At 51.9% G+C, this 10232-nt stretch overlaps 1 protein-coding gene across 1 annotated transcript; it reads right to left on the bottom strand.

Annotated features, from left to right (window-relative positions):
• Window positions 1–2989: 2989 nt before the first annotated feature.
• Window positions 2990–9865, bottom strand: RGS16 (regulator of G protein signaling 16). The gene is made up of 6 exons (XM_026042938.1): window positions 9769–9865; window positions 6295–6367; window positions 5841–5942; window positions 5171–5232; window positions 3457–3623; window positions 2990–3199 (listed from the first exon to the last, which is right to left on the bottom strand). Exons 1-6 carry the CDS (start codon window positions 9863–9865, stop codon window positions 2999–3001), a joined length of 702 nt encoding a protein of 233 aa, XP_025898723.1. The 3' UTR covers window positions 2990–2998.
• Between the last annotated feature and the right edge of the window lie 367 nt (window positions 9866–10232).

The raw sequence follows: 10232 nt of genomic DNA on the forward strand, positions 1-10232 counted from the left end.
GAGGAGAGGAGAGATCTTCCAGCAACAACAAAAACATGAGTTTGTGTTCATGTTCTTCAGGGCTCTTTTGCTAATCTCACTGAGTCTTTCTTGCTGGATAATTTAAGTATTACCTGAATAATTTTCATTTCACTGCTTCTTTCTCACGCGCAATGCAAATTGCAGTAATCCTAGACTGTCCAACCTGTCAAGGAAGGCCGCACAACAAAACAGGGAATGAGAGGACAGGAGATTTAATTAGGTGGATAGCAACGGCAGGGAAGAGAAAATGAGAMGAGTTGGTGTATTTTTAGAATGAATAATGATTCCTGGACTCTGTATGTCTGCATTAAAAGAGACAAAAGGCTCTGGAAACACCATGTTACAGCAGCAGCTGCTGGTAAAGGTCTTTTTAAAGGAAGGCACTGCCTCCAGACCCCTAAACTCCTGCTACCTCTGATGGCAGCTCCTCCTTGGCAGTCCCCTCATGTTCTCCTCTGCTGAGGCAGGGCAGTTAGTCTTGGCTTCAAAACCAAGCAATAAATAACAAGACGGCAGCTCAGGAGACATGTCTGCCTTGGTTTTTATTTGGTGCATTCACATCCTCTCCGTACAGCATCTCTGTGCTGTGCTCGGGCATCTCAGCTCTCACTGTTTCAGTCAATTGTTTGCGTCTCTTTAATAAGCCAAATATCACACGAGCTTTTCCTTTTACAAAAATCTTCCCCTTCTTTTTCTATCTGTTTCTGGTATTGTGACTTTTAAAGCAACTCTAAATGTCCTGCAAACCTTGCAACACTCTATGCTTTGTAAYACAGTAATGCAAAATTAGAATGTAGAAGTAAATTAGAAGCCTGCAACAAAATAAAAACCCATGGTGTCACAATACACCCCTCTTACATTTAATAATGACATAATAATGATATTATGTAGCAATAAAAACAGACCGTTGTGCGTTGTTCACTTCAGTAACGCTACGAAGGTGGTTCCAGTTGTTAAAACAAACAATAAATAATACAGCAGCTAGAATCTCCCTGCAAATGCAGCTCGAACCCCCTGAGACCCGGAGGTAGAACTGGGATAGGGACTCCCACCGGTGTCCCCGTGCTGATTCTTGAGATTCTCTCTTGCTCTACTCAAACAGTCATAACACACCAGGCCGTGCTGGTTTATTCCAGCACTGCAAATTGCATCAGTGTGGCTGAGCATCTAAGCCTTGGGAGTTCCTGCTTCATAATATACAAAGGAGGACAGTGCTAGGAACATGAAGGAAAAACCGGAATCCCATGCTCTGACCCAGGCAAGTGCTTGGAGCAGGGCAAGAAGAAGTTTCCCTCAGCAAGCAATGAGTAAGAGCAGAACAAGGACCTCCAGGTTTGGTCTTGGGAYGATCTAGGGAAGAACGTACGGCCATGGAAGGCCATTGTCTCRCTCGGATGTGCCCTTGAGGCACCTRCTCCCTGCCCCAGCACCCAAAACCAAGGGCAGCTCTGCACTAGTCCCCAGAGCTGCTGCTAGCACCCCTGCTCCAAAGCGGGTCTCCCCRGTGTGGCTGCAGCGCTGAGCCTGGSCTGCCTAGGGAAGCTCTGGGAGCCCGGCAGGGTTTCCAAAGGGCTTGCACTGCAGGTCTGCGCTTGTGGAGCGCTTTGCCATCCCCACAGAGACGCTCTTCCTGTCTCCCACTGGATTCCCAGCCCGCGGCTCGTGCTGGTGGATGGCCCATCGCGTTCCCTCGAAGCTGCAGGCCGGATGCACCAGGGCCGCCTTCAGACCAGGGGAAAGCTTCAGGTTTTCTCTCCCACAGCTCATTAAAAGGAACTATTTTCTCCRTAAGATCCTCTATGAAGAATACAAATTCCACAAGCCTGATGTGGAGGGACAGCCATCCGYGTCATTCCATGAATCCTACAGTACTCCTTTTCTGGTATGGGAGGCCTGTCTGAGGACAGTGTTACATTTAAAGAGAATTTGTTTTTTWAAAAAAAATCCAATAGGGTCACTCGAAGTGCACATTTCATATCAATATTCTCCATCTAGGACAAGCTGTCAATAAAAATGCCAAAATGCCAAAATACCAGCTACCATCCCTCAAGGTCATGGTAAACCTTCTGTCTCAGACCCTGCTAGCAGCCCTGCCAGATTAGAGCTCCCACCGCAGTGATTCRTGTCTTTTGCTCCATGGTCCTGTTATATGATCTATTTGTCTCTCTTAGGTTTGTATATAGAAAATGTGGAAGGCATGCTAAGTGCTGCAACATGTAAATCATTTAAGTTACAAGCTCCTCAGAGCAAGAGACTTGTGCGTGCTTTGAGCAGTACATATCTATAAATACACATTTTAAAASAGTACTATCAATAAATAATAACAATAAAAAGTTCTTCATGTGACCTAAGACTGGGCACAATTTAAGGGTCATACAGCTTAAGAAAGGGATAAAAATTCCAATGAAATCTCTATGCTGTACTGGAAGAAGTAAAGCTTTGACGCAGCGCATGCATGGGRAACAGCAGAATAACAACGTCACGATCAGGACAAGTGCAGGGTCCTGCTAGCTGAAAATGCCAAGCAGCCTTTGGGCTTTTATCCTGCACGTTCTCTCATAGGAAAAAAACTGCAGGCAAGTCAGGGCTGTCGCCCTGGGGCTGTGGGAACTGCAACTCCCATGCGCTGTCTACGGCTTGCGGGCGTTCATGCAGGTTAGAGGCAGGGTCCTAAGAGCAGGTTGAGGCTCTCCCATTAGGCGCAGCTCAACGCTCGGAGGAATCTGCTCCCTTCTCCCTGGGCTTGCAGCCCACATCTGACATCCTTCCTTCCTTCCTCTGCGGCATGTGGGTCTCCCGTTGCACACGGGTGCTGCTGGTCCAGGCGATGTATGGGGCGACAACACCCCAGGACTTCAGCCAAAAYCCCACCGCATGGTCCCCAGGCCTCCCAAAGCGCCCCTCAGACTCGAGCCTCCGCTGCGGTGCCTCTGCCCCGTCCCGCAGCTCCGGGCCCCGGCGCGGGCGCTGCCGCGGGTCAGGTGTGCGAGCGCTTGCTGAGGCAGTGGCTGGTGGCCTGCTTTGTCATGTCCTGGTAGGAGGCGGACTTCAGGAACCTGGGGTAGGAGTCCTTCTCCATCAAGGTGCGTGTTTTTGCCTGGGCTTCGTTGAAGCAAGCGGAGGTGGCACCTGAGAGGTTCTTCCGGGTAATCTCCCTGGTTTCGTGGTCGATATTCACCTGCAAGGAAAGGAGGGGATGTAAACATAAAGGAAAGTGCTTTCTCCAAACGGGAGTAAAGACATTTCCAATCTCTATATTCCTTCATTCTGGAACACAGCATGACATGGAAAACGAATGCTTTTGTGAATGGGAATAAACAAATCCTCCCATTGATTTGAGGAAAGACTTTATTAAAGACCACTAAGATGTTTTATTCGTTTAGCCCCTCTGTTCACTATCAAGGCTGCAGAACAGGGACCAGAAATTGTTCTCACCTCTCTGGGTGCCTCGCTTTGAACAAACTCCTCAAAGATCCTGTTGGCCTTGGATGCTAGCTTCGTTTTTGACCTGGTCTTTTTGAAGTCCTCACAGGCTAGCCAAAAGTCTAGGTTCTCCTCACTGAACTCTGTCTTCAGGAAGGTGTGGAAGGCAGTCACCCCACCTGGGAAGAAAAGGGAAAAGTGGGTAATGGAACAGAAGGGAAGGAGAAGAAAGGAGTGCTCATCTCCTTCTTGGGAGGCGAGGAAGCCTGCCAAATGCGACACTGCTGAGCAAGCCTCTCCCTGGGAGTTCAGACCGTGACATCTGCAAATTTCCTTTCCCGCTGGACAAATTCCACCCTCTGAGATTCTGCTAATTGGCCTCTAGGCTCCAGTGAAATCCTTTCCCACAGACAAGTATTCCTCTGGCTTTATTTATCTGACCTTTCTATAATGAGTCTTTGGAGTATATTCTTTACAGCTTTGGAAAAGATCTAATTCTACCTAAGGAGAAATCCATTTAGGTACTAGTACATCTGGAGGAACTGAGCAACAATGGCTTTATTTTTACCTCTTGGCTGAGAGCTAGAGGGAAGATGCTGAAGAGGGTGGGAGAGTACTTGCAGTGACAATTTTGCTTCCAGGCTCGGAGAATCGATTCAATTACAAAGGSAGAGACACTTGCTGGCCTTCACAGCACACAGCAAAGGCTGGAAAAATATATGCCCAGCCTGAACTACCAGCACGGAAGGACTATCTGTTACTGTGGGGTGAATTTTAAGGTAGATTACAAGGTTTACATTAACCATTATGCCATGATGTTCTTGCTGTAAAGCCCAATATAGGAAAGGGATCATGTGTGGGCCTCGGAAAGAGGTCTCCTCTTTAGGTCCAGAGGGACACTCTGAAGATGGGAGAGGGAGGCAATGCCTGGAAATCTTGTGCGCCACATTACACGTAGCAAATTTTGAATGTGAAGATGGACATACATAGCTCGGTAAAGCGGCTTAATTCTTTCTCTTTGTATAAGAGTCATAYCAGTGAGACAGAGAGAGGGCAGCAACACAGGCTTCCGAGGAACAAAAATGAATATAAAGGTGGTTGTGCTACTGCGCAGTGGAAGATACAGACAGATAGAGCTGCTGCTTTATGAGTGTGCAGAAAGGGAAGCCTGGAGAAGCAGGCTTGTGCTTGTGTTGCTTATGAACTGGTAGGAAAAGGAACAGGAGGTTGCAAGAAAGGGGCAATGGAGGCATCAAGAAATGACAGATAAAATAAAATAAAATAAAATAAAATAAAATAAAATAAAATAAAATAAAATAAAATAAAATAAAATAAAATAAAATAAAATAAAAGAACTAAAGGTCCAAGGGAGAGTTTTGTCAAGTTGCTGCTGCTCTTTGCATTGTGCCTGTGCCACTGCTGCTCCCATACAATAGGCTCTAGGTCATCCTGACAGTGTTCTTGGCAAGACAGTGACTGTGCCCCAGAGTGAGGACCCGGTCGGAGGAAAGGTATAACGGTGCAGATCTCTCTGACCAAGCGAGGCAGTAACCCAGCTTATCAGCCCTCCCGAGTGGGAAGGAGCCTCTCCCAACTTCTCAAATGTCCGATTTGAGAAGACGAGATTTCCTTGTGCGCTGACCCCAGACATGCAATTGCGCCCTTGCTCACCRAGGCAGCGTTTGCCCTACGTGCTCCAAGCAAGAATAAACAAAGTCCTACTCACTTTTACTCTTCAGGAGCTGGTCGAAGGATTCTCGCCACTCCAGCACCTCTCTCGAGGAATCCCTGGAAAAGACAGAAGGATGTGAGCTTTGCTGCCCCACAGAAATAGTCTCCTTGCCCCACAGCAAAGGCTGGAAAGAGGCTTTGTTACAAGCAGTCCCCTGTAGGAAAAGCCAGGGCAGGAAGAGAGGTGTCACCTCTGGGTAGGAAACTCAGCTGCAGTCCCCATTACCTGTGGGGCCTCTTCCCTTTCTCTTTTTCCCTCTCCGTGGCCTTCCCCACTGGATCAGGAGACCTCAGCTCCATAGCGTGGTTGTGGGCAGTGCCTCTTCTGCACGGGACCGGCAGAGGAGCCCCTGGCACCACRCAGGAGCTCTGCAGAGCCCCTCTGCCACAATTCCCTCCAGCAGGGATAGTGACCCCTCCGGAATGCTCCGGGTTCCTCGCCTGGTGCAATAGCCTCATCTCCCCAGTCTGACTTTATACCCGGTGGGGCTGGAAGCGTCCCGCCTCCTGCACGGGCTGGGTGGGACGTGGGCTGGCGAGATGCGCTCCGCACACAGACGGGCAGGAGCATCCCTCGGGACAGCGCAGTCTCCATGGGAGCATCCCGCCGCTCTGCCCCTGTCGCCACGGTGTGGGGCTCCCCACCACGGGCATGCGGTGCTCACCTCCGCCTGGCGCCCAGCTGCAGCTTGCTGGAGCTCCCCATCTTGTGCCCCTGCTCCGGTTTGTGAAACAGGATCCCCAGGCGGGTCTTGAAATGCTTGGCTCTGCAAGGGAAGAAGGGGAGAGGTGGGACCGTGGGGCMGCTGGAGGGATGTCGGTGCCCACGCTGTGATGGGGTGAGGGGCCAGGCCAGCTCGCGGGGACCGGGCCCCTGAGGCAGCCCTCACATCTGCTCCCTGCCGGGGCCTCCGGCACCCGGCTCCCTTGTGCCTGGAGATATGAAGTAAATGATCCGCCAAATTGCTCCTCCCGCTCCCTGGCAACCGCTCGCACAGCGCCCGTCCCTCCCTGGCTGTCCCTGAGGAGAAACCGCAGGGAGCTTTTTCCTCGGGGTGCCCGGTTACGGCAGCGTCCCCGCGGCGCGTGCCGCGCTCTTCCCGAGCAGGAGCCTCCTACCTCTCCAGGCAAGCGCCGGGAAGGGCAGCCCAGCCGCGGCACATGCTGAGGGCCGGCCGCGCGGCACCTGCGGCTGCCGGGGGAGCGAGGAGAGCGGCGCTTTATAGCGCGGGGAAGTGGGAGGGCTGCGCGCGGGAGCCCCGCGCCGCTCCGGCCTCCAGCCAACGGCGAGCCGCGCCGGCGCCACAGCAGCTCGCTCCGGTGCCGCCAAGGAGCRCGGAGCAGGCGGCAGGAGGCCCGGGCTCGTCCTTGAGCACCGCAGTCGCAACCGCTTCCCAGCAAGCCAGGAAAAGGCGGCAGACAGCAATGGGGATGGGAAAGGGGCAGCGATTCCACTGCTAAACCCCACTAGGTGACGGCTCCTCGTCCTCCTGGCGCTGCAAAGGGCCTGCTTTGCCCTGGCTGAGCGGCTGGTACAGCGGGCACAGGTGAKGCTGCTCCTGGGGTTGAGAGGAGCGAACGGGCGCGTTATTCCCACACCGCCCCAGTCACATCGCCAGGCTGCAGCCCCAACAAATGGAGCGATGGAGCTGTCGTGGTGGCAGGAGCGACCTGCGGGGTGCGCTTCACCGCAAACTTTCTGCAAGGTTTGTGGTGGAAGAGGAGGAGGGAAGAAATGTGCCAAGGAAAGGCCAAGCAAAGCAAGGGAAAACGCCCCATAAGGATGGGTGATAATGGGAATCCAAGGAAGCCAGACCAAAGGGAGGCTACTGGGGTCTGGGACTTTTCCTTCCTTCCTTCCCTCCCTCCCTCCTTCCTTCCTTCCTTCCCTTCCTCCCTCCCTCCTGCATCCCCCTCTCTGCCCATGCTGTGGTTAACTCAGCCGCCAGCACCGACGTTTTTCATGAGCTGAAGGCACTTCCCGCGCTCGCGTGCAGGGAATCACCCATGCATTATGGCAGAGGCCGTGGCGGGGAGGTTGCAGCGTACAGAGCAACCTCACCCCTGCGCCAGCTCCGTGGGAGCAGCGGGAAGACCCGTTGTCCTCACCCGCCACGGCACGTAGGAAGCAACAGCTCAAGTGTCTTGTTTGCATATAGCAGGAAAAACTGCAACAGCAATAGGGGCTGAATGTGCATTGTTAGCTCTAGGGCCTAGGGTCTTAGCTTTCCTGCTCTCCTTTTCCAGCAAGCAAGGAGATATTTTGCTTAAAAGGAGGTGGCTCTCCAGCAGGGAATACAGTGGACGCAATGTTTTACAATACCCTCCTCTTCGTTACGGTTATGCAATAGTCCCGCTACATCTGCGTACTCCGATGTCTTTATTCTGTTCTGGATGTGATTTGATTACGTGCTTCCTGTGTCTTTGAGCTCTCCAGCCCCCGGCAGCTCCAGCCCGGCTGCCCGTGTTATCAGCCCTTGTTTTGGAACACAAGAAGCACCCAGCACCTCAAGTAGATATGAGAGAAGGAAGGARGGAGGGACCGGGGACAGAGGCACAGCACCTTTGTGCATGTACCCCAAAAATGCCATTGAGAGCTGTGAGCCGGTGAAGAGCATTCCTGGTACCATCAGCTGAGCTTTGGATACTCCTGCCTGCAGTTACCAACACCTGCCTCGTTGCAGGGTGGCAGAGATGGGTATTTATGGAGGGACCAACAACACACCAGTATTGAAGAAAAACTGGCCCAGCTGCCCTTTAGTACAGGATGCTTCAAGAGGCAGCTTTGCCTTGGAGACCTTTTCCCTGCAGAGACATCAAGGAGCAGGAAGAGCTGCCGTGAAACAAGGGCGGGTGACCGGCACTGGGAGCCGCACGGAGGGAGCCCAGGGAGAAAGACAGAGGGGCTGCAGCCGGCGCTGCGAGTGGCCGGGCCCTCTGCCAAAACTTCCTTGATCGCTGACCAGGGAGTGCTGCACGGAGCACAGCAGGAAAGAGCTGCGCAGGAAATTTGTAGCAGYGCAGAAAGAGATCATTGGAAATAAAAATTAGAATTACAAATAAGGGTTTCGAGGGGCAGCTGTTATCCACTCAGCTCACGCGCTCTCTTTGTGCAGTACCAGAGCGCATCTGCAGAGGCAGAGGTATCTGACAGCAGGTATTTTTAATCTTCTCTTTCCGCTCCCAGCACCTGCTCTGTTAAAGTAACTGAGCAGCAGGAAAAAAAAAAAAAAAAGAAACCCAAGAAACAAGAAAAGCCAAAAGCAATTGCTAAATATATCTTATAAAAAAGGGGGAGACAGAGCAGTGCTAATGGGAGATTCTTCCCTTGGATGCATGCAAATCATCTTGGCTCCGAGTCAGGCTTAGGGAGAAGAAAACGGTAAATGGAAAGGAAAACCAATAAAAGCAGAGGAGAGAATTAGGGCAGGAAAGGAGAGAGAAAAGGGAGGGCCTACGAAATTCCTCTGTGGTGTTTCCAGAAGAAAACGGGATCTATTTAACCATTCTTGCTAAAGGAAGACACAGTCCGGGGCAGGCTGAGCAATGCACACTCCCATGTGGTGCTGGGGTCGAGACAACTGTGGAGATTTCCCTTGGTGCTGAATAGGAAGGAATGGRACTGAACAGCCTGTGTCCTGTTCCAACTGCTCCTGCTACGGATCCAACAAAATCAGTAGCACCTGCACACTGTAGATGCTATTCTACTTCAGGATTTWATTAAAAGAGAAACATGGCATGGGGTGTTAAGAGGTACTAAGCTCTCCTAAGGTCTTAAGGGTTGGTCCTTCTGTCCAGGTACTTGGTGGCTCAGTTTTGGATTAGCTCCACACATCAGTGACCTCCTAAATCCTTTCCGGGCTACCCACAACCCTGTGTCCCCAGGAGCGAAGACATCTTCAACTGTACCTCAGTCAGGACTTGCATTTGGCTCTTGACTCGGGTCCTTGAAACCTCCTCCTCCCAGTAGGATGCCTTCATCCCATGGCGCATGCAGATGCCATAGGCCTTAAAAGAAAATTCTSAAGTCCATGGGCCTGACTTGTTTGGCTTGTAGAAGGGGAAGAGAGGTTAGAGAGTGATGAGATACTTAATTTTTGTTTGTTTGTTTTTTAAGGAAGGGGAGTCCACCCCCTGGGGAGCACTCCTTACCTGCTCTTTCTTTTCATCATTGGTAATCCCACAGAGGCCAATTCTCTTGCATAACCAATCACAACATGAAACACATCCTTCCCCCATCCCTTTTAAGCTGGGATTGCCTGCGCTGGCACAGCAACATAAAGATGTCTCTGCACTATGCCACAAATGCAAAGCCGAGCTGCTCCTGACCTACTCTTTTACGTTTATGTTTAACGTCCTGTTTCAGGTGTTCCCCGGGGACGCGGCACATGAAAGGATGAAAGGAGGTGCYGTATCTACAGCCATAGGAGCTGGGCCTCCAGGCTGAGAGCAATTCCCTCGTGCTGCTGCCTCAGGATAACAAGGAAATCACAGCAGGAGCAGCTGGGAGGTGCTGGTATCCAACCTGAGCCTATCCTGGCGAGGTGGAGCTCCCAATGTGAGGTAGGTGGCCACTAAGCAAGCGATCCCCACCATGATCCTCGGCCCTCGCCGAGACGCCGAGTCCCCCCGGCAGCAGGCTCTGCCTTTTCTTTTCACCTTTTTGCCAAAAAGGCTTCTTTGGTCTCATTTCGCTACCTCCCGCCAGTGCACACACTGCACCAAGACCCAGGTGAGCTTAGGTTCCTGGAGTCCCAGGAGCTCGAGCCCCTGTAAACCTAAAAGCGGGGCACAGAGCAAAACAACTCCCTCTGCTAAGCAAATACAACGCACACACCTTTATTTACACTCTATTTTTTTAATCAGAAGGCTAAAAGGAAGCACAGCTGTGACCCTGTCAAAGCAGCTACTGGCTCCGCACCCGAGAATAGAAAACGGTGAAGGGGAGCGCAGCCCCCGTCTCACCCAGGCAGACCCTGCCAGCACGCGAAGCACGGGGAGCACCAGCGGGGGAGAAAGACACGATACCGGAGACAAGCCAAGGGGTGCACAGCGGG

Source organism: Nothoprocta perdicaria, unplaced genomic scaffold (assembly GCF_003342845.1).
Source record: "Nothoprocta perdicaria isolate Ctin4 unplaced genomic scaffold, notPer1 scaffold_318, whole genome shotgun sequence".
NCBI lineage: Eukaryota > Metazoa > Chordata > Aves > Tinamiformes > Tinamidae > Nothoprocta > Nothoprocta perdicaria.